Raw genomic sequence first — 25,490 nt, 5'->3', positions numbered from 1 at the left:
TAAAATTGTTTCTTTATCTTTTTATCCCTTTGAAAAATATCAAAAGCTAAGTTATCCCTCCATTGTTTCCATAAGGATAAACGAAATAATAATGAAACATAGCCTCAACCGTACGTACCTAAAAGCTACATACGTAAGTACCGTGTAAGTACATACACAACGTATACACGTATGTTATAATGATAACGAAGTATTATAATAAAGAACATAATCTTATTTTTCTTACGAACGATCTAACATAATCGTTATTTGCCTATACGAAAATGTGTTTTCTTTGAAAATATTCTCCATAATCGTACATAGTGATAAAATCATGTGAAAATATTTGTCGAATTATTTATACTGTTTCAATAATATGGACCCCCCTCCTTTTTTTTTTTTTTTTTTTTTTTTTAAACCATCTGTTCGTTTTTTCGCAAAGTCATTCTCTCTCATCTTCACCCTTAATCGTTTCGAATCTATCGAGCGTGTTGTATTCTCTTTCAATGCTTGAAACGTTCATGGAAACGAACGTTAAAATACATAAGGGGAAGAAAGCGATAGAGAGAAAAAAAGAGAGAGAGAGAGAGAGAGAGAGAGAGAGAGAGAGAGTGAGAGAGTGGTTGGGAGGAAAGGAGGGATAGAACACCATGTTTTTTCATGCTCTTCATTATGATAGTCGAGGGTGTCTCTTCCATTATGAGAGTCATCCACGTGTCGCAGAATACACATAAAATGTATTTGTGTGTGTGTGTTGAATATTTACCGCACATATGCGTGTGCGTATGTATATATTTATTATACGTGTATTTCCCGTTGTAACTACTTCGTTTCAACGTTCGATTAAGCTTTCTCTCTCTCTTTCTCTCTCTCTGCTTTTCCCTCCCTTTATTCCTCTTGTCCAGCTATGATAAATATTTTATGGTCGTATGTACGTACGATTTTCCACGATATACTTCTGATCGGCGTAATATCGCAAATGGGCGCGTCGTTTATACGGGCGGACATCGATTTTTCGCGGGTCTGCCATTACGCTAGAAAACTCCGAGGTGTGTTTGTTTGTGTGTGTGTGTGTGTGTGTGTGTGTGTGTATGTGTGTGTGTATGTTTATGCGTGTGTCCAGAAAAATGTCGTTTGATCCACTTTACCCGTTTCACTTTCATTGCACAAGATATACATATGTAAATACAAATGTGTGTGTATATGTGTATGTATTTATGTATATATGTATATGTCGGATGCAACATATTTTTTTGTTCTTTTTATTTTTTATATTTTTTTTAATCAATCCCGATAAATTCTTTTTTTTTTTTTTTTTTTCTTCATATCCATCAAAATATTATATATAATTTGAAAGAATGATAGTATGTATAATACTTGTATTAATATAATTATATTGTATTAAATGTATATCGTTATAATTATTATATTAATCTAATATATATATATATATATATATATATATTAAATATATTTTCTTGCTACTATAATTTATCAATTTCTTTTTAGAGATCTAATCGATCAGATATATAATACAAGTATCATGATATGTGACGTAAGAGGATTAAATAGAATTATCTATCTATCTATCTATCGATTTCTTCTTTATCCATAGGCTTCTGGTGCTTTTAAGAGGATTTTTCTCATTGAATTTTCGAATATTATATTATATTCTGAAAGAAAAGAAAAGGGATGCTTTATTACTTAACTAATACTTTTCTTTTCTGTAAACATTTATATAAATACATATATATATATATATATATATATATAAATTATAATATTAATTTATGTTTTATATATTTTATATATTATATATATATATGTATATTATTTTAATATTTACCTAAAAAAAAATGTTAATTTATCGTTTCTCATATCGTTTCTCTTGTCTAGTTCTTTTTGTCTTTATTTCCACTATAAACTGACTTAGCGATCGGAAGTGATCGAATTATCCTTTGTATCCTCCAATTGGTAAATAAATAACCGTATTAGTAGTTTTAGTATAATAAGAGTACTCATTTGCACGTGACAGTGGCTGGACCTTTCCTAGACTGTGTTTTGCATAATACCATAAAATTTCATTGGGATATACCCTCCTCTCTCTCTCTCTCTCTTCCAATCGATGAACCCTTTTAATTCTGAGAAAATTTCGTATTCCGATATCCAATTATATATATATATATATATATATATATATATATATATGTATATATATATATGTATGAACATGGAATTAAATTATTTGTCTCTAATCGCATACATTATGTATTATATATATGTATTATCGTCGTAGGTGTTATATGTTATTCATTGTTTATATTAATGTATTACATATTATACTACAAAAATTATAATTATAATAATAATTTATATAGTGTACATAACGTGTTATGTATATATATTTATATAATGTATACTAAATATTATGGTATTATACTGTTATACTATATCAAGAGTATATCATAATCATTCTATCAAATACTACTTTAATATAGTATACAATAATACATTATATAATAATATATTACATAAATAATATAATATTAAAAATATGAAATATATATTGTGTATTATATATTATATATACATATGTACATATGTAATGTATTTTATACGCATTATATATAAATTATTTTATATTAATATATCATTGATAATACACGAACAACAAATTAATTAATAATTAATGAAAAGAAATCAAATTCCTTCGTCAATGTATTTTACACACACAATACACATACATACACACGCTTACTATACTATATGGCTTTAAGATTTCTCTCACGTTTCTATGAATTCATGTTCCGGCATGAACATTTGTCACCGTTTGTCGTACTTAATCGGTTGTGGATCACGTTTCCGACATATCCTCTGAGTAAAATAAACCTTGTGTTTCATATGTATGCGTGCATATGGCGAGCGCGGCGCCATGTGTGTGTATTATACATTAATTATATATATATATATATATATATATATATATATATGTATATATATTATATATTGTATAGTATGTATAATGTGTATTATATATGGATTATATATATACTATATTATATATGTATATATAATACTACAAACTGTATATACACACACACACACATACACATAGCAGCAGAAAAGCACGATAGCTAAGCAAATACTTTTAGGACTATACAAAGAATGAAGTTAGCTTTGTCCCATTCGCGGAAAGAAGTCTGTTCAAGGTCACCGTTGTCAAAGCAACACCACTAGTGAAACGGATCAATGGGAGACCGTAAATTGCACGCTCCTCTGATGTACTTTATCGTTTTTTCAAGGAACTGTAATTTTCCTGTTTAGTCATTCGCGTTATTTTCAAACTATCGAACAGTTATATCCGTTTTATTTTCTTTTTTCTTTGTTTCTTTTTTTGCTCCATAAAATTTTCATATTATTTCTTTATAATTTTTTTCGTCATACTGATTAAAATTATATCTTATGGTATATACGAGCTCGGCCAAAGGACTCTCCTCCTTCTAAGTGGGCTCCAAATTTTCCTAGATGAATTTTAAATATCAATTACTCTTTTTCTAAATTTTTTTTTTTTAAGTTGTTGCTATTTTCTTTTCTCCTTTCCTTTTTTTTTTTCTTTTTTTTTTTTTTTTGAGGTTATAAAGTCATAAACCAAGTTCACAAAATTGTAAGCCTAACTATGAATCTAAAAGAAAAAAAAAAAGAATCCTCGAAAAATGAAGTTAATTGAGTTTTAAAATCACCTAAAATGGTTTTTGACCACGCCTAGGGACATTTGATCTAGGAATTATCCGATCTAATCCAGTCCCAAGGACTTTTTTTGCCTATAGGGATTTTCTACGGATCTGAAGACTTCGATGTAAAAACATAGGACGAAAAAGTGAAGAGAGAGAGGAGGGTGAGAGGGATGGGGAAGGGTACTTTAAAGAGAAATGTTTTTTGCTACTAGCAACTTTCCAAGGTAATTCTTTTTTTGTGAATTTAACCAATTTCGTGGATTTAGGGACTTTTAATAGTGGAGGCACTATTATCGTATCTAGGGATTTTTTGTACACTATGGGATTATTTTTTAATCTATAATATTATTATTACGTTATGTATATAATTTTTTTGAGTTTTTTTTTTTTCCCCCTGAAATAAACAATTCTTGATTTATATTATAGCAGTGATATATTATTAACAATTATATTCAATTTTTTTTTTTTTTTTTTTTTGTAATATATTCCTTAAATGAGAAAAAGAAGGTTGGAATCAACGATATATCGTGTGAATCGGTAAATTTTTTCTACATGTAAGCATAGAGTTGGCCGTAAAGAATTTCCGCCGTTCACCGAGTCAAGTGGGGTGGGAAAGAAAGTCTCCAGTGGTAACGTTAATTATACCGGATATCCTTTGTTTAAAGATTAATTAGGAATTTTCTCTCTTTTTTCTCTTTCTCTTTCTCTCTTTCTCTCTCTCTCTTTTTCTTTCTCATATGCATTTTTTTCTCGTACATAGTCATTTTTCGAGGAACTAAAAGAAAATCTGATTAAATTAAATTTTCTAATACAGAAAACACACACACACACCCACACACACATATACACACATGCACGCACGCACGCGTGCATGCATGCGCGAGAACATGTTTCTTGGAAATAATAAATAAAACATTATCTGAATCAGAATCATAAAAAGAAGATAATCAAATGTGATAAGGTATGATTACCTGTCGGTATGTAAGGTCTTTCTTCTTATCGACTGAATTCTTTTTTATGCATTCTTTTTCTTTTTTTTTTTCCTTTTTCCTTTTTTCTTTTTTTTTTTTTTTAACCCTCTATAAAACGACTTTTTTCGGAATCGACGAAGAAATATTTCAGACAAAGTTATATTATACAATACAATACACTTGAGTACAATATATATTTATATATATATTAAATACATAATAAATATATTTTTATTACGTATATAATATATTTATATATATATATATATATATATATATATATATATATATATATGTAAGTAAGTAATTAAACTATGTTATAGAGAATTAATTCTGAATATAACGACGAACGTTAAATTAAATTGGCCAGGGTGGAGGGGCTAAAAGGAGAAGAAAATGAATCTTCGTAGAAATTCAACTGTTTTATCGTAACGATAAAAGGACACGCATCGGTCCAATGTTATTTCGAAATCCTCGTAGAAATGAGAGAAAGAGAGAGAGAGAGAGAGAGAGAGAGAGAGAAAGACATACAAACACACACACACGCGCGCGCTCACACACACACACACACACACATATACGCATAAACAGAGATACACAGAGAACGATTGTGATATAGAATTCATGGTATTTCCGTTCGCGTCAGCCTTACTCGATGCGAGAAATATTATTATTGTTTGAGAAAATTGTGAGAATCATGTTGGCGTTACGGATGAGAGCAATAGTAATGTAATGTAACGTAATATAATGTAAATGTAATCGTTGTGAAAGATTGCAATATAGTTAAAAAGGAATTTTATTTTATCTCTATATAGGCTAACGCGTTTGTCTTTTACTTATATATGTATATATGTGTATATGTGTGTGCGCGTATATATGTATATATATATATATATATATATATATATATATATATATATATATATATCATCGTCCTTGTCAGCAATGCATTGTGATGCTAAGAAAGGAAGGACGATTGTGTGGGCTGGGAATGATGGTGGTGTAATAATGATGATGGTTATATTCTAACTCGGACCTAGGTTATATTCGAATAGTTATTTAACTCGTTTATTGAAAGAGAGAGAGAGAGAGAGAGAGAAAGAGAGAGGGAAATGAACTGACGGACAGGAGGAACAATATTATCTTTCGTTTTTATTTCCGACAAAACCAGAAATCTAGTTTTGGGTAATTTCCAAGATTCGAACGGTATTTCGCCATATCTATTAATTAATCTACACAAATTAAATAGCCTATCATATCGCTAAATACATATGAACAACGTACTACGGTAATAGATAATAATTTTCGAGACGTATTCCTATTTCTAAATGAATTGTCTCTCTCTCTCTCTCTCTCTCTCTCTCTCTCTCTCTCTCTCTCTCTCTCTCTCTCTCTCTCCCTCTATTTACACTTCTATTCGTGATTAAAAGGAATAATTACACGTTAATAAATTGCATTTCAAAACGTATTACATTTCTAATGAATTTTCGTAATAATATTTGAAAATTCTTTTTATTTATTTATTCTTTTTGTTTTTTTTTTTTTGTATTTTTTTAATTATATATTTATATAAAAAAAATAAGGTATATATGATGCATTTATTTTTATTAATACTGAATATAAAATTAATCTCGAAGGAAAGTATAATTGAGATACTTTAATCGTTCGACGCTTTCGCGATAATGTTTTTCTTTCTTTTTTTTCTTTTTTATTTTTTTTCTTTTCTTTTTTCTTTTCTCTCATTCTTAAATTCACGCGAGAGAAGCGACATGCACGTGTGATTACTTAAAACATTTCGATAATTATAAATTAAACGTATTGTATCGATAATTTACATCGTTTATTACGATATATACATCGTTTTTAATGTATATAATTTACATATATATATATATATATATATATATATATATATATATGTCAATAATTATAATAAAAGAGTTTAGGCGAAACTGTAAAATTATTTTATCATTTATTTTGACCAGTAAGAAAGAATCGCATTACTTATGTGATAACACGCATACGCACAGACACACACACACACAAATTTCTTATCTCTTTTTATGGTTTTTAAATTACCAACTTAAACGAAATTAAGTTCGGGCTTCCTCCATAAAATGTCAGCCTGATAGCCGATAACCAGTTTTATATTTTTTATACTTCAAAGGAACTAATAAAATTCATAATTCAATTTATAACATTTTATAATAATAAATAATCTCATATGGCAAGAGTTGTTGAATTCGTTCGAATAAATAATGTGCTGTCGAACTATCAAAAAAAAAAAAAAAATAAAAAATAAAAAAAAAAGAAAAGAAAACATGAAAAAAAAATGAGAATGATCTTTTATTCTTGGATAATTATCATCTAATCGTACGAATTTCTATTTTCCAGCAATTGAAAGATGAACTTGGTGAGGTCGTGGCAGAGATGGAGGCGATGGAGGGCGGAGGCCTCGTCGCGAACGAGACGAAACCGACGAACAAGGCAAAGCAGACGTCGATCGGACGGAAGAAATTCAACATGGACCCGAAAAAGGGCATTGAGTACCTGATCGAGCACAACCTGTTGGCACCAACGCCAGAGGATGTTGCACAGTTCCTTTACAAGGGGGAGGGCCTTAACAAGACAGCGATTGGCGATTATCTTGGGGAACGTCACGATTTTAACGAGCGCGTATTACGTGCCTTCGTCGAGCTCCATGATTTTACCGATCTTATATTGGTACAGGCATTGAGACAATTCTTATGGTCCTTTCGTTTGCCCGGTGAGGCACAGAAAATAGATCGGATGATGGAGTGTTTCGCACAGAGATACTGTCAGCTAAATCCAAATATATTCACCAACACCGACACCTGTTATGTTCTCAGTTTCGCCATTATAATGCTTAACACGTCCCTACATAATCCAAGCGTCAAGGACAAGCCCAGCGTAGAACAGTTTATATCTATGAATCGTGGTATCAACAATGGCGGCGACCTTCCACGAGAATTACTCGTGGTAAGTTTTTTTTTCTTTTTCTTTCTTTCTTCCTTTCTTTCTTTCTTTCTTTCTTTCTTTCTTTCTTTCTTTCTTTCTTTCTTTCTTCCTTGTTTTTTCTTCCCTTTATTATTTACTGTTTTATTAGATCTTAGAATACAATTGCAACGCGATCGAATTCTTATTTATATCATTTTATTTTTATTTGTATATATATATATATATATATATATATATATATATATATATATATATATTCTGAACGGATATTATTTTGGATTACTTTTAAATGAAAAAGATCTTACTTTAAAGTAAAGGAGTGAGGAAAGATTTCGGAATTTTAGGATTATGGGAAAAAGAAAAATTATTCCTTAGAATTTTTCCTTTAACGAAATATATTAAATGACATATGACTTATAAAAAGTTGTATTTTTTTTCTTTCTTTTCTTTTCTGTAAGAGAGAGAGAGAGAGAGAGAGAGAGAGAAAAAAAAAATGGAAGAACGAACGTATTTTTAAATCGTACGAAATTTTGCGAAAGTGAATCTATAAAAGAAAAAAGAAAAAAATTCGAACACTTTTGACGATTGAACTTGACAAAGTTGAAAAGTTAATATCTTTTTTCTTCTTTTTATTGATTTTTGTACAATTTTATTTCCTAAAAAAAAAAAAAAAAAAAAAATTCTAGGTCGAAACTTCCTCTTTAAGCATTCTTTTCATTCAACTTTTAGAATAAATTAATAGATTTTTGTTGTTGTCGTTGTTGTTGAGATAATTCGAATAGATTTTAGCGAGTAAACACGAGATGATTTTTGCAAAAAAAAAAAAAAAAAAAAAAAAAAAGAAAAAATTAAACATCTAATTTTTTTCCGGAATATATATATCAGTCGTTCGTATAATTACTCATTTGCGTAACGAAAAGATCCATAGATCGGCAGAAGATGATAGCAGGAAGAGGAGGAAGAGAAGGAGTAACAGTGACATTTCAACGTGCTAAAGCCATTGAGATAATTTATTTACGTCGAGAGATAAGATATATATATATATATTTTTTTTTTTCTTTTTTATTTTACTTGCACATGGCAGAGAGTTTTCTCGGTACACTTGACTTCCCTCTTCTTACCCCCCCCCTATCCTATTTCATCCCACCTCACCCTACCCCATTCTACCCATCTCCTTCCTTTCAAAAGGGTAAAAAAACCCTTGGGAAAGGATCGAGCGAATTATGCAATGTGCTGTGCTTCTTTTGGTGACGGCCACTCGTCGTCATATAAGTGGATGGGTATTGGGTGGGTGGGTGTTTGGATAGTTGGTTAGAGGGTAAAGGGGACGTGGGAGATTGAAGGGGAGGGGAAGCGATCTTCCTGGAAACGGAGGCTCAATCGTATACGTGTTTATTTGTATGTGTGTGTGTGTGTGTGTGTGTGTGTATATATATCATCTATCATCTCATTAACCTGACCTCTTCTTCTCTTCTCGTCCCAATTTAAAACGTCTCACTTTTAGGACTCAGTAGTGACGTTAAAAATGATTTCTTTTTTTTCTCTTTTTTTTTTTCTTTTTTTTTTTTTTTTTTTTTTTTTTAACATTGCAAAGAAGCCCTGATTGAGCCCTATATCATCAAGCCTATAATGAAATTTGATAGATACCATAGAAAAAGTATCCCTCGTCGCACAAAGTTCTAATCTAATAATAACATTTGAAAGCTGTTTATCGTATTAAAACTTTTATTACTTATATCTAAGAGCTTCGTTAAAAAAAAAAAAAAAAAAAAAGGAAAAAAAAAAAGAGAAGAAAGAAATAATGAAAATTGTAAATTTTCATATATTATCAGAAGAGAAACATTCGCAAACAGAACTCTCTCGACCTCTTCCGGTCATAAAAAGTATGATTTTACTCAAAGTAAACAAGTAATAGTAGCAGCAGCAGTAGTAGTAGTAGTAGTAGTAGTAGTAGTAGTAGTAGTAGTAGTAGTAGTAGTAGTAGTAGCAGAGGCAGTATTGTACTGTGGTTATCTTTTATCTCAAAGCCACCGAAATTTCTGGACTCTTGAACGCGAAATATTTTTAGTATCAAAACAAAAAATGAATACTCGTTCGGTAATAAATAAATAAATAAATCTCAAAAAAAAAAAAAAAAGAGAAGAAACCCAATAATATTTTACTTACCGAATCAATCATACATTTTTTTTTATTTTTTTTTTTTTTTTTATTTTTCTATTCGTATTATTTCAATGAAACTTAAATACGATGGATTATTTTTTTCTCTCGTTATCGACGAATATGAAATAATTTCACTTTGTAAAACTTATGAAAAAACTTATGAAAAAAAGAAAAAAAAAAGAGGAAGAAAATTAAAAACAAACAAATAAAATGAAAAAAAAGTAAAAGGAAGATTGAAAAAAAAAAAAGAAAAAGAAAATTAGAAAAAAAAAAGAGAAAGAAAGAAAGAAAGAATGGATTACAAACAAACGAAAAAGATCATCAAATATATGTAATCTGCATTCTATAAAATTCGGTCAATAAAATATTAAGATATTTTTTATTCGTGAATCTCTCGCGAGACATTTCTTTTATAATATATCAAATGCACACGGTCTATTGGCTTTTGCAACGGGATATATAAAGCAATTGGCAAGCTTATGCAAGTGTCTCCTCGATAGAATGAACGAACGTCCGTCGTTCGTTCATATAATATTACTAGACTTTGATGGTGTTGGTTGGTTGATGGTGGTGGTGGTTAAACGCCATGATAGCTAAAGGGGTATAAGGGGTCAGGAGAAATCTCGCTATTCCGTTGGAATGATTCTTTAATGACAGATTTATGAGTATAGTAATAGTATACCAAGAGAGAGAGAGAGAGAGAGAGAGAGAGAGAGAGAGAGAGAGAGAGAGAGAGCCACGTTGTTATAACCCAAGAATCGTTTTGATCGCCATTTAAACGACGAAGTTATTATGATCGTTATTATACATGTAACTTTAGCGAATTCTCCAGGCGCCATTGATGAAATTGAACCTTCTATTCTATTTATTTTTATTACAATCCTTTCGTTTCTTTTCTCTTTTTTTCCTTTCCTCTTCTTTTTCTTTTTCCTTTTCTTTTCCCCTCACTTAAAACATTGTCGATCAATTTACACGAAATATTCTTTATTAAAACCAATCCTTGGGATAAGGAAGGAAGGAAGGAGGAAGGGTCAGAGGGACGGGGGAGGGGGTGAATCTCGTTGTAAAATTTACTTTTCTTAATTTTTTTTTTCTTTTCTTTTTTTTTTTTTTTATGCGTTGATTCCACATAAAGAACTCGATCGATCGATCGATTAATTAATTAATTTTTTTATTTATTTAAAATAAAAAAAATTTTGATCGCGAACGCGTGATATAAATATATATATATATATGTGTGTATGTATATGTGTGTATGTAATGAATGAATTCGTTTGCTTCTCAGAGTCTTTACGAAAGTATAAAAACGGAACCATTCAAGATCCCGGAAGACGATGGCAACGATTTGATGCACACCTTCTTTAACCCCGATAAGGAAGGCTGGCTTTGGAAGCAAGGTAATTTCCTGTCGACGTGCCTCGTCAATCCAGCAAACCTATCTCTCTCTCTCTCTCTCTCTCTTTCTCTCTCTCTCTCTCTCTCTCTCTCTCTTTCTCTCTCTCTCTCTTTCTTTCTCCTTCTAGTAGTCTGTCTATCCTGTCAACAACACTTTTTCATCCTTTTCGACTTAGCGTCACTTCTAATAATCACGTCCGATCTCTTCTTTGAAATGCATCTTTTTCTTCATCTACATAAAAGGAAAAGTTATACCGAGAAAAAAAACTATTAATCTCATGCGAAAGGGAAAAAGGAAAAATTAAAGATTTTATAACAAGTATCTGATATTTGTGAAGCAATAAAATTTTTTTTTCGTTCTTCGTTCTTCTTTTTTTTTTCTACATAACGTTTCCAACTTCAATTTTTCCTTTTTCCTTTTTTTTTTTTTTTATTTTTTTTTTTTTTTACATTATATGTATAAAAAAAGAAAAAAAAAATTCCAACGAATATTAATGATCGCGTATGAGATTTGCGGTTTTTTTTTTTTTTTTTTTTTTTTTTTTTATGGCTTTTCTGCCATTGGATATATCAAATATGATTTCTCAAGCGTTCAAATTTGTATCTTGTAAATATTTATGGTCGCGTGAATCGATGAAATTTTTTAATTTTTGAAATTCTCTAAATTACGCAAAATTTTTGTTTTTCTTTTTCTTTTTTTTTTTTTTTCCCCGAGAATAAATATACTTTCCTTTTTGTTTCTAATTATGAAAAGGGGGGAAGAAAAAAATACACAATTCAAAATCAAATTTCAAAATATCTCCGAATAAAAAATATATTACTTTAGATCAAACTTTTATAATCATCGGTTCCAATTATATGTGTGTGTGTGTGTGTGTGTGCCGCTTGTTGAGTTAATATAAGAGTCATATGATTTTTTTTTTTGTTGATAAATTTTTTCTATTTTTTTTTTTTTTTTTTACCGTGATAATTGTATGACAAAGAAAAGAAGAGAAAAGACGTGTGAATAAGGAATGTTACGTGTATATAGTGGTTTAAGTTGATCACATCACCCTACCCCAATTGAAGCGCTTTTTAATGCTTGAAAAAAGAGGCCTGTTCTTATATTATTATCGCTTTGTCCCTCTGCTGCCCTGACGGAGACAGCAGGTAAATAATGCATTCGATTGATATCATTGATTCTTATAACTTTAAATGTATCCAATGATTGTTTCAGGTGGACGTTACAAAAGCTGGAAAAGACGGTGGTTCATTCTAAACGACAATTGCCTATATTATTTTGAATATACGACGGACAAGGAACCGCGTGGTATCATTCCGTTAGAAAACATACAAGTTAGAGAAGTACAAGATCGACACAAGCCGCATTGCTTTGAACTTTATGCAGCTGGATCAGAATTTATCAAAGCATGTAAAACTGATAGCGAAGGAAAGGTCGTTGAAGGTACACAGATAATAAATATTTGAAATAGTTTTTATTTAATTAGATAACATTCCTATATCAAAACTTTTGCAATTTGTTTTGATCTGAAATTGAGGTATTTTTTCTTTCTCTTTTTCTTTTTTTTTTCTTTTTTTTTTTTTATGATGAATTTATGATATTCGACGAGGCAAACATAAATTAGATGGAAAATATCTTTAAGCTCCCATGAAGCAAGTATTTAAAAATTATTTTATTATAAATGGCATCATTTTATATATTCTAAGGATATTTATTATTCAATTCTATGTAACAAAGGTACAATTATCTAAATTAATCTCTATATATTCAATTTGTACAATTTGTTATTGTTGTTGTTTGTTAACAGGAAAGCATACAGTGTACAGAATGTCTGCGGCAACAGACGAGGAGAAAGATGAATGGATCAAATGCGTTCGGTTAGTAGAATATATACACGAGTATATTGATCTTTTATTTTTGATATTCTATTAAAAAGAAGAAAAAAGAAAAAAGGGTAAACAACATTATCTTAATAATACATTTGTTTTTTTATTTTAGGCAAAGTATATCACATAATCCATTTTATGATATGCTAGCAGCAAGAAAGAAAAAAGCACAAAAGACAAATGTCTATTCGAAGAGTTAAATAATAACTAAAGAGTAGAGTTTCGAAAGTAACTCAATTGACATGAAAGACTGTATTTAGATCTCAAAGTTTACTTTGAAGATCTTAGAACACGATCAGAATAAGATCTGATCATTTTAGAAGCATCAAAAGGGATGCATCATTATTGATAAAAGATAAAGAGACAAGATACCGATACATACATATATAAATATATTATATGTATATATATGTATATATATGTGTGTGTAAAGGCACTGATCAAAATAATAATAATTCGACATAGTTTTGAAAATGAAAAGATAGTGTGTCTATCAAGAAGGAAGAAAATAATAATAATAATAATAATAATAATAATAATAATAATAATAATAATAATAATAATAATAGTAATAATAATAATAATCGTTTGTCTCTGAAGATCGATCAATGAATGATTGATGATTTATAAAAGAAGAGTTTTTAATATTCCTAAAGAGATAGCCTAAAATATGCTGCTAACAAACAACAATAACAATAACAGCAACAAAAACAAATAAGATGGTTGCAGGTAATAAAATAGAAAAATAAAGAAGGAACTATGAATAACTTTATTGTATTCGTGAATTGGATTTTTCAATTATTTAATAATGGGATGGGGAAGAAGAGGATGAGAGAGAGAGAAGAGGGACAAGGAGAGGGAGAAGAAAAACTCCCATAGAAATTTTCCCTGTAAATTTCTTATAGAATTTGGTCGAATACAAAAGTATATAAAAAGTTATTAATAATAAAACTTTCCTTTACTATTATTTTACAAATCAAAAGTGGATAAAGAGTGAAATCTTGTCTACTTTTTTGGCAGTTTTAAATGGATTATCTAATCGAGACTCTAAACGAAACGATCGTTCGAGAAGAGAGGGAGAAAAAGATAGAGAGACGAAAAGAGAGAGGGAGAGAGAGAGAGAGAGAGAGAGAGAGAGAGAGAGAGAGAGAGAGAGAGAGAGAGAGAGAGAGAGAGAGAGAGAGAGAGAGAGAAAGAGGGAGTGGAAGGGAGAGAAAGTAAAAAAGAGAGAAAGAGAGATAAAGAGACTATGTGAATGATGTAAAATTATTTATCTTGTAAATGTCCTTCTTGTAAAATGTATCACATGTGTCACAAATGAGGAAGACCTCCAAATGATTTTTCATTAGAAAATTGTCTATATCAATGAAGATATATACGTATATATATGCATACATATATGTATATACATAATACGTACGTACGTATAACATAACAATAACAACAACAACAAGAACAAGAACAACAAGAACAACAAAAGCAACGTCTTTGTCGAATTTGAAGAGAGACAAGAAGAAAATATATAGAATTTTAAGGAGCGTGTATCAATGTGATAGCTGTGTATTTATTTGAACAAATGTGAATAGATAAAACTCTAGTGGTAGATTTATGCGTGTTTCGAAATGATGAACGTCATGAAACTTTCCTAGAAAAAAGAAAAACATTGTACATTATCGTACAGTTAATAAGTATGGCGTAATTGGCCAATTATGTCTTTAGATTAGGATGTTCTTCGTTGGAATATAAAAACACAAAAAATTATATATATATATATATATACATACATACACACACACACACACACATCTATATACATAATATTGAATATGGAAATTACATATATATATATATATATATATATATATATACACACACATATAATATGTACATATATATGTATAGCATGTGAAATTATATTCTCCATATTCGATAAACACGATATATAATAACGATAATATATTGCTATGAATAGTAGTTATATATCATTGTTATTATATATATATAATTGCAATATAGTAGTTATATATATATATATGATATATATATATATATATATGATATATATATATATATATGTATTATCGTTAAGTAGTAAATTCGATAAAAATCCAAAACGTCTGCATACCCCGTTTTTACAACACGAACAAAGAAATAATAATAATAATAATAAGAAAAAAAAAAGATGAGGAAGAAGGTAAAAGGAAATGGAGATATAACCTTTCTTGGAGATTATCATCATCATTATCATTATTATAATTATTGTTATTCATTATTCATTATTATTACCATTATTAATATTATTATTATTATTATTATTATATTATTATATTATTATTATTATATTATTATTATTATTATTATATTATTATTATTATTATTATTATTATTATTATTATTATTATTATTACTATTATTATTATTATTATTACTATTACTATTATTATTATTATTACTATTATTATTATTATTATTATTATTATTATTATTATTATTATTATTATTATTATTATTATTATTATTATTATTATTATTATTATTATTATTATTATTATTATTATTATTATTATTATTATTATTATTATTATTATTATTATTATTATAATGCATAATGTGCGTGTAATTTGAATCTTCTATCGAATCATCATTCGAAAATAGTTTTTTAAATCGGAGTCGCATATAATTGAAAATTCCTCGTTTAAAACAAAAAAAAAAAGGATATATATATATATATATACATATATATATATATCGTTTAAATCTGAGGAATGTGTATATTATAATCTGAAAATTGCAGTCTTGTTGGTATTACTTAAAATTTATTATCGATTGGAGAATGCAGGTGCCTTTAAGATCTTCCCCTCAAAGCTAGTCATATATAATTACAGCGATCCCGCCATATATAGAGAAACGACGGATATCATCACACACAACAATATAAACAATATAACAAAGAAAGGAAAAGAAAAAAAATTAGTGAGAGAGAGAGAAAGAGAAATAGATGGAGAGAGAGAGAGAGAGAGAGAGAGAGAGAGAGAGAGAGAGAGAGAGAGAGAAAGAGAGAGAGAATGAAAAGAGAGAGATACCTTTTTTTGCTCTATACAAGGAAATATTGGACATCGAAGACGCCTTATTACAATACATTTAATTAATAAACGAAGAAATATAAGCGAGCGCATAAAAAGTAGTTGAAGAAGATGTAGAAGAAGTAGAAGAAGAAGAAATGAACAAACAAAAAAAAATAAAATAAAAAGAAAAAATATAACAATAAGAATAAAATAGCCAATAAGTTTTTTAAAACGATACGACACCACACGTGATTTATTATCACACAAATCAAACGTCCGTGCGTTCGTTATTATATTGTCTAGTAGTCAAATCTTAAGACAGAGAGAGAGAGAGAAAGAGAGAGAGAGAAAGAGAGAGAAAAGAGAAAGAGAGAAACCGGTAAAAGAGAGAGGGTCTCTCAGCCATGTCGTTTAATATAGTTTCTCGATTAGCAAAAAAAAAGAAAAGAAAAAAAGAAAAAAAGAATAAAAGAAAAATGAAAAAAAGAAAAGAAACAAAAGTGAAGAAGAAAAAGAAAAAAAAATAAAAATAACAGAAATGAAAAAAGAAATGATAAAGACAAAAATGCAAAAAATAGAGGACATTTTTTAAAGCTTAAAATAGAAAAGAAAAATTGAACATTAACGATAACGTCACAAATTAATTAATAAATAATATCGATGTGTGCGTGCGTGCGTGTCGTATGTATGCATGCGTAATAAATTTACCCGTCCGAAAAGAGAAAAAAAGAAAAACAATGTCGGAAATATTATTAGAAATATTAGAAATATTATTAGATGTATTTCTCGATAACTTTTTCAACTTTTTTTTTTTTATTATTTTTACTTTCTTTTGTTTTTTTTCTTTTCTACATACTATTTTATTTTCTTTTTTCTTTTTTATTATTTTCTTCCTTTTTTTTTTCCATATCGTCGCTGCCATCATCTCATTCTGTCTTTTCGCCTATTTACTATTTTACTGCATACATTATACAGAACAAACAAACAAACAAATAAACAAAATAACGATGACGATTATTAAGATTAAGGAACAAAATAAAACAAAACAAAAAAAAAAGGGATAACACGCGAGAACAAAGGAAACAAAAGTAAAAGATTATGATCGATATACTCGCGCGCATACGTGAAGAAAGAGAAAAAAAGAAGAAAAAAAAAAGAAAAGAAAAGAAAAGAAGAAAAAAAAGAGAAAAAAAATTGCAATCGAGAGAATTTGACGCTTTAATCGCTTTATCGTTAAGATGGAAGAGTATCGTTATGAGCAATTTGTCACGTTTACGTCGATTTCATCCCACATCCATCCCCCTACTCTCCTCCTAACAACCCTTAATCTCTCCTCTATTTCTTAAACTTTTCCCCCTCCACCTTCCTCTCTCTCATTGTACAGTGTACATGCACAATCGATCAAAAGCATAAACTCCTCTTAGTTTTACTTTTTCAATTCAATTGTTAAATATCCTTTCGTGTATTTTCCTTGAAAATTATTTATATATATATATACATATATACATATATATATATATATATATATATATATATATATATATATAAAATCTGTTGTAAATATATTTTTTGATTAATTTCGATTCGACGAGACTATAAAAAATATGTATGTATGTATGTATGTATGTATGATGTATGTATGTATGTATGTATGTTGTGTGTATGTATGTATGTATGTATGTATGAATGTATGAATGTATGTATGACTGTATGACTGTATGTATGTATATCGATCGGATATATTTGTTATTACATTCGTATCTTTTTCTTTATATTCTCGTACTATACTGTTCTTTTGTTTTTGTTCGTTTCTTTCTTTTTTCTTTTCTTTTTTTAATGTTCTTTTTTTATTTTTTTTTTTTTTATTTTCTTGCCTTCTTTCTTTGTTTAAGCGAAATTAGAACTTATACGTAGTTAAAATTAGTTTATCTAAGATCTCTTGCAGTTCCTCTTCTTTTCCGATAGATATGATGAGATTAAGAATTAAGAATAAGATGTGTATATGTAATAGCAAGATGATCGATCGACTTTTTAGAAATATTGTATAAAATATGCCTGTAAAACGCATCATTACAGAGAATTTGTACATTTCCTTGTATAATATTATTTCTTTCTCCATTGTTATGTATGCAAAACGAAAAAAAAAAAAAAACAATATGAAGTACGTGCTGTATTTACATCAATCTTGTATGTATTAATTTAAACATAATTAATAAACATTCTCATTTCTTATTGCATGGGTAAGAATGCATACACGACAAAAATTGTTGTTTTGGGAATTGAGAGTTTTTTCTTCTATTTTTTATTTTTTTTTTCTATACGTCTCATTTTTTTAAATGTATATATATATATACGTGTATGTGTGTGTATATATATATATATATATATAAAGAAGCAGGATAACCAACTTGAACTATGGCTTAAAAAAAATATGATAACATGATCATACTGAAGAATATTATGTAAATTATTAGAGTATATTTCTATAATCTTTGATTGGTTATATAAATAAAGTTGTTATATTTCATCTTTTTTTGTATGTATATATTTTTTTGTTGTATATTTATATTTGTCCAATTTATAGTATTATATATTAAATATGTATTACATAATTTTATCTAGGGATTAATTTATCTGGAAATATTTTATGTTGGTAACATTGCTATTAAATGTTACTAACCTCCATTTAACGAGACTGTACAATTATTGTAAGGATCCTTTAAACGAAGATAAAGAATATCATTAATATTAAAAATGATATTCACTTTGCGTGTAGTAGGTAGAAAAAGTATTCATCAATTTCGTCAATTTCACAAATGGTAAGAATATTTTATTTGATTATTTTCCTTAAATTTTCATCTGTTACAGAAACTAACCTCACCGTAACCTTTCCTTTTTGTAAAATGTATTAATATATTATATATCGTTTTTACAGTATCGTCGTTTGTCAAACCGATACAGCTCCAGCTGCAACGTCAAGACCAACAGAACCTTTAACTATTCCAATTCCAGAAGGTTTAGACAAACCGGTTAATCCAAAGTTAGACAAAATAGCTAACGATATAACTAGCCTCAATCTTATTGAGGTAATGGAGCTAAGCAATTTATTAAAGAAACGATTAAATTTGCCCGATGCTCCGATCATGCCTGTAGGAGGCTTCATGGCTGCACCAAAATCAGTACGCAAGTTTTTTTTTTTTTTTTTTTTCTTTTTAAGTATTATTAGATGGACCGGAAAGTAATGTCGCTTTCTTAAATTAAATTCAAGCGAATAAATTTTTAACAAGTTTTTATTTTTAATCACAATCAAATATCTACATGCGCAGAAACGACATTACTTTCTGGTCCACCTAATATTAATATAAAGACAAGATTCCATCCTTATTATATTAATAATAAATGTTTTTATTTATAGGATGAAGTAGAGGAGGAACCGAAACAAGTAAAATCTTCATTTACCGTGAAGTTAATTAAATTCGATGATAAACAGAAGGTATCTCTAATCAAGGAGATAAAGAATTTGTTACCAAATACAAATCTTGTACAGGTATTGTATATCATTATTAAGACGTTTAGCTTTCTTTTTCTTTTTAAAATATTTTTTGTTTTAATTTTTTTTTTTTTTTTTTATTTCAGGCTAAGAAGTTTATCGAAAGCGTACCGGTTGTTGTGATGAAAGATATTTCACAAGATGAGGCAACTAAACTTAAGGAATCTATTGAAAAAGTTGGTGGAGAAATAGAAATTACGTAATGTGTTACTCTACGTTATAATCAAACTGTATGTATTTTTTACAAATAAATTGTACAAATCATTTATTTAAATCGTTAATTAACTCATGAAATAATTACATTCTTAATCTCTGTATATTTTATAATTTATTTAGGATATTTTTACGATTGTATGATGATTTGAAAATTAAATCTTGATTCTGTATAAACTATATAATTATCTTTGATATTGATAGCTTTACGATCCTGTTGATTATTTTCTTTTATAATTAAAAGGATTCACATTAGAAGTACATCAATAGAGGCGCTGTTAACGATTAACGAATTAGAGAAATTAACAACAGCGCCGTTCTGGTGTAAATACGTAATATTACTTCTAAAATCGAATAAGAGATCGCAGTTTATCGTAATTCGTTGTAACGTTTATATTACATTATCCGTTTTGTTTGCATAGAAGGTAGAAACTCAAAATGCCGAAGAAGCAAAAAAGTCACAACGCATTTTATTATTTTATGTTAGAGTGGAGAAAACGTAAAGAGAGAGAGGGTCATATTTATGCAAATTTTCTGGAAGTTCGAAATGATCCCGCATGTAGTGAGGCATGGAAGGTAAAATTATAAAATATTTGAAAAGTACATGTTTGTCCTTTGTGTAATTTTTTTTTCTTTTTCTTTCTTTCTTTTTTTTTTTTTTTTGACATTCATTGTTATGCCTTATTCGATGCGGTGAAGGTTAAATTTCAATTAAATACAATAAAATCACTCGTTGAATAATTTTTTGGAATTATTTCTTTATTACAGGAATTATCACCTTATGAGAAACAAGTTTATATAGATTTAGCAAATGAAAAGAAACTTAAACTAACTTGCAAGGGTAAAAGAACTAATATCGGGGAGTCTGTAATTCTTGTTAAAGAACAAGAACGTGAGTTAACAGAGTTTAAGTTAAAAATGCGGAAATATATAATAGATCATATTAATGAAGGTCTAACGAGTAATAGTATGTATATTATTTAATAACGTGCATACATATTCTAGTTTTAAATATCATAGAAAAATATGAAATTCTATATATATATATATATACATACATATATATTTTTACAGAATTGAGTGAATATAAATTTTATTTTTTACACTTTAATTGGCTTTATATTACCCAAGATAAGAAAATATACGCACCTGTTGAATATGCCGTTGGAGTATTTTCATTAAAATATGGTATTGAAAAATATCATCATAAGCTTATCTATATAAAACCTGATTTGGGATATACTTGGGAATCCTTAGAAACTAGCCGATGTAGTCATAAAATTCCTCCTGAATTTTCTGAGGGTGAAAAAGATTTTCACAATTTGTATGTGGATTTAATAGAATTCTTAAAACCAGATATGATTGATAATCAATATCCACCATTTTTTGTGATAAATAATATTAATAAAGGTGTACAATCACTTCTCAATCAATTAACAGAAGCTGCAGGTAAATTAATATTTAATAGTTTTAAATTATAAACAATATTGTTTTTAATAAATTATTTATTATTGTAGGTTCTGATAATACATTTATGGTATATTCAATTGAATTTTTATATACCACATTGCGTAATGCTACGCTTAGTAAAAAATGTAATCCGGAAGATTTCATTCCCATTCCAGAAATTATTGGGGAACAAGAATTTATGACTGACAAATATTCATTCGAGAGAAATATTGAATGTGACGTAAGTATTTGAAATATCTAACGAAGAATCATACTTGTATAGGAATATTTTGATAATGTAATAAATCAAAGTGTTATGTGAATTTTTAATTTTATATCATTTATCTGTTGTTATTATTATTTACATTTTTTTAGTATCATAAGAATATAGATGGAGGAAGTCAATTTTGCAGTTTGGCAATAATAAAACGATGGGCATATACTATTTGTGATTACTGTTGTCATGAATTAGGAATTGAATTAATTCCTGGAATTCATTGTTCTTTTAGTCGAATGAAAAATATTTTATGCGATAAATTACAGAATATTTCATTGAATACTAAACGATACAATGATACAAAATTATGTTCATCTGAAGTAAGAGTGTATATTAAATAATTAATTTCTTAAAGATATAAATAATATATTATATATATATTTTTTTTTTTTAATCGTTAAAAATTGTTCGAATAATTTAGGTAAATCGGGACTATAAATGCAAAGTTTCTAAAAGCACTATAGAAGAAGAATCAAAGCTTAAAAAAAATAAGAACGAAAAACCGTTAACAATAATTGACTATGCTAAAATTAACGAATCACCATCATCATCTTCGGTTTCTCATTCTGTTGTAAATATTTACTTAATTTCTCATGTTGTTTATATTTCTTTTATTATATGTGATATTATTTGCCTTTACAGAAATTTGAAAGACCACTTAGACCTCCAAATACAAAAAGTAAGTTTTGTTTTTTCTTCCTTTCTTTTTCTTTCTTTCTTTCTTTCTTTCTTTTTCTTTCTTTCTTTCTTTCTTTCTTTTTTTTTTTCCCTACCATGTTAACATCTTTACAAATGTTTTTGCTATTTACGACAATAATCTTTTCTATATATGAAATTGACCTAACAACGCGCGTTCAAGTTATATCTTTCTATTTACATCTTACTTTGTTTATTTTATAGGCTTTGCTGCTGTTGTTGCTGGCTCTAGTAAAAATATTGAAAATCAAGATTTTTCTGATGTGAACACTCTATTAGCTAGTAAGTCATATATGATATTTGTGATTAATTTTTATTCAAGGATTATGATAAAAACTTTGAAAAAATCCTTTATGATATCGGAATATTAATTTCGATTTATTTTATAATTCGAAATTAATTATATGTAATATTTATCGTATTTTAGAAGGAAGAGGATTGAAAAGAACATCGAACATGACTAAATATGTAACTGGAAGAGGTTCGTATATATATATATATATATATATATATATATATATATATATATATATATATATATCATTTTAAATAATTTGGTATAATTTCTATACATACATACACACATATATGTATATGTATATAATTTTAATAATAATATTAATGCTATATATGTTAAAAAATATTATTTTATTTTTTTTTTTATTAACAGGACACGGAGCCATTTAATCACAAGCCAAATATATATATTTTTAATTAAGGGATATTGAAACATATTAATTTTTCTACTTACATGTGTAATATGTAATAATGTTTAACGCGTCAGTATTATTTTTCTATTAATAGGCGAAAATAATAATTTAATTAGAAACGAAAGAAATTAAAAGAAATATTTACTATATGATTTATAGACGTGGTGATAATTCATCGAAAATATTATACGATAATTATTAAGAGAGCTTTTCTTTTTTTTTTCTTTTTCTTTTTTTTTCTTTTCGTTTATTTTATTATCGATATGTATATATATATCTATCGTTGTAAAGACCTTAAATATTTTTAACTTTATTGATTATATCGAAACATTATTATTATTATTATTATTTTTTTTTTTATTATTATTAAAAAACGAAGAATATCACCCTAATATTTTGTTATACTTACTAGTTTCGATTGTTTTCATCCAACTTTCTTTTTTCTGTGATCTTTTTTCCTAAGAATGTAGATATATGTATATATATATACATATACGTATACATATATATATATTTACATACACATATATATATATTATATATATATATATATTTGGCACATATATATATACCAAAGGAATTTTGCTACCTGCAAAAATTATCATGTAATATTAAATATAATATATTTATATATATATATATATATATATATATATATATATGTATATTTTTTTATTAGGAGAAAAGAAGGAAAACGTTTATTTTTCTTTTCTTTTTTTATCGTATGTACAAAATAAATCAATATATATATATATATAAAATTGATGATTATATATTTTATAAAAAACACCACGGCGCTATATCTATATATACATAGTTATGATTAAATAAATGTTCAATGCTTTTTTTAATTTTACAATCTAATAGAAAGAATTTATAATAATATTATTTATATGATTGCCGAATGTTATTGTACATATTACCCTTTCACTTTCCCCCTTTTCTCTCCTGTCTAAAATGATGTACTTAAAAACTTTTACTGGAATAAATTTTAAAGTAAATGAATTAAATGTAGAAACAAAAAATAATAAAAGCGAAGAAAGAAAAAATTGATCAATGAGAATTCATTGATTCGTCAAATGTTTTTTTTAAGGAAAATTAATGCCATTGTTTGGGATTGTACAGTTTATTAAAAGTTCAATTTGACATAAATCGATGAAAGATCATCGATAAAAAATTAGATTCTATAGATTCTCGTTGGATTTGTATCAATATTCTCTGAAATTTTTGTACGATTGAAAATATTGATTATCAAATAAAAAGATGTTTTGTGTCTTACCTATCTCGATGATAAACTTCTCTGAGATAGCTTTAATGAAATACCTTCAAAATCCTTATCGTATTTCATTCTCAAAATCTACTTACGAATATTTGAAACGTTCGTTTATAAAACACAGCAATAAGAACGGCGATAAATCGACCGTATCACATTTAAAATGAAATATCCTGTATATAAAAGAGACTGTATTTTTAAAATACATAATTTTTATAATATATATATATATATATATATATATATATATATATATATATATATATATATTTTAAATCCGATGGTACTGTCGAGAAAAAGAAAAGCATAGTAATTATTCGTACGAAAAACAAATGGAAATATTTATTGTAGATATCAAAGAAAAAAGAAAAAAAAAAAAAGTCAAAGAAACAACAAACAAAAAACAAATATTTCAAATTTATTTTTGAATCCCCATGAAAATTTCGTCTCAATCAAAGAAAGAAGCAACAATCAAGTAAATATTCAAAACGGTATATCTTAAATAAAAGTTTTATTAATTTATAACAAAATCATGAAAGGTGATAAACGAATAAAATATTTCATATTATTTTCATCTTTCATTGACAATGTAACAATTCGTCGAGACTTTAATTATCGACTTTAATCATTATTGCGTTAATTGTATCACATAGTTTATTCTCGATAATTCAATTTTTTCAATATGTATTAAAATCAATTTTGATTTAACAAATCGATTTTCGATTTATTCAAAATCAAAATTATTTATTAATAATCGAATATATATAAAATCGATCGACTTATTATATATCAATAGAATTTTATAATAAAAAATTTCGATTCTTTAGATTCATAATATACTACACACACATATGTGTGTGTGTGTGTGTGTGTGTGTGTGTGTGTGTGTGTGTGTGTGTAGTATGTAATTAAACATATAAAGTCGTTCCTGAAATGTTTAATTTTTATTAGAGATAAAAATAAAACATTTATATCCAATCGTTTAACACACAAACAATTAATTTTTATTTCTTCTTTCTTTTTTTCTTTTCTTATTATTATTATCATCATTATCAGTATTATTATTATTATTATTATTATTATTACACTTAATTACATATTCTCACTTAATTATTTATAATGCGTGAATTTAAAAAAAAGAAAGAAAAAAAA

General features: G+C 27.3%; 3 protein-coding genes across 7 annotated transcripts in view; all 3 read left to right on the top strand.

The window, feature by feature from the left end:
• step (cytohesin steppke) overlaps positions 1–17,286 on the top strand; it is a 72,014-nt gene extending 54,728 nt beyond the window's left edge. For all 5 annotated transcript variants that reach the window (XM_035880376.2, XM_035880377.2, XM_085656061.1 and 2 more), the window contains 5 exons: positions 7,079–7,684; positions 11,109–11,220; positions 12,435–12,662; positions 13,027–13,096; positions 13,218–17,286. In XM_035880376.2, the coding sequence (XP_035736269.1) occupies positions 7,079–7,684; positions 11,109–11,220; positions 12,435–12,662; positions 13,027–13,096; positions 13,218–13,305 (1,104 nt within the window). In that variant the 3' untranslated portion in view covers positions 13,306–17,286. The remainder of the gene's footprint in view (positions 1–7,078; positions 7,685–11,108; positions 11,221–12,434; positions 12,663–13,026; positions 13,097–13,217) is intronic.
• Positions 17,287–18,828: 1,542 nt separating this feature from the next.
• On the top strand, positions 18,829–20,069 carry mRpL12 (mitochondrial ribosomal protein L12). Its single transcript, XM_035880395.2, has 4 exons — positions 18,829–18,989; positions 19,106–19,349; positions 19,586–19,717; positions 19,807–20,069. The coding sequence occupies exons 1-4, from the start codon at positions 18,925–18,927 to the stop codon at positions 19,921–19,923; spliced, it is 558 nt and encodes a 185-aa protein (XP_035736288.2). The 5' UTR covers positions 18,829–18,924; the 3' UTR covers positions 19,924–20,069.
• A 175-nt stretch (positions 20,070–20,244) lies between these two features.
• LOC118447862 (protein maelstrom-like) lies at positions 20,245–24,128 on the top strand. The gene is made up of 10 exons (XM_035880369.2): positions 20,245–20,509; positions 20,702–20,900; positions 21,008–21,382; positions 21,451–21,623; positions 21,758–21,979; positions 22,081–22,230; positions 22,302–22,338; positions 22,560–22,637; positions 22,783–22,836; positions 23,026–24,128. The coding sequence occupies exons 1-10, from the start codon at positions 20,372–20,374 to the stop codon at positions 23,040–23,042; spliced, it is 1,443 nt and encodes a 480-aa protein (XP_035736262.1). The 5' UTR covers positions 20,245–20,371; the 3' UTR covers positions 23,043–24,128.
• The last annotated feature ends 1,362 nt before the right edge of the window (positions 24,129–25,490 follow it).

Source organism: Vespa mandarinia, chromosome 3 (genome assembly GCF_050613455.1).
Source record: "Vespa mandarinia isolate Hongniang chromosome 3, ASM5061345v1, whole genome shotgun sequence".
Lineage (NCBI taxonomy): Eukaryota > Metazoa > Arthropoda > Insecta > Hymenoptera > Vespidae > Vespa > Vespa mandarinia.
Note: the sequence above shows the minus strand (reverse complement) of the source record. Positions and strands in the feature narration are given on the sequence as shown.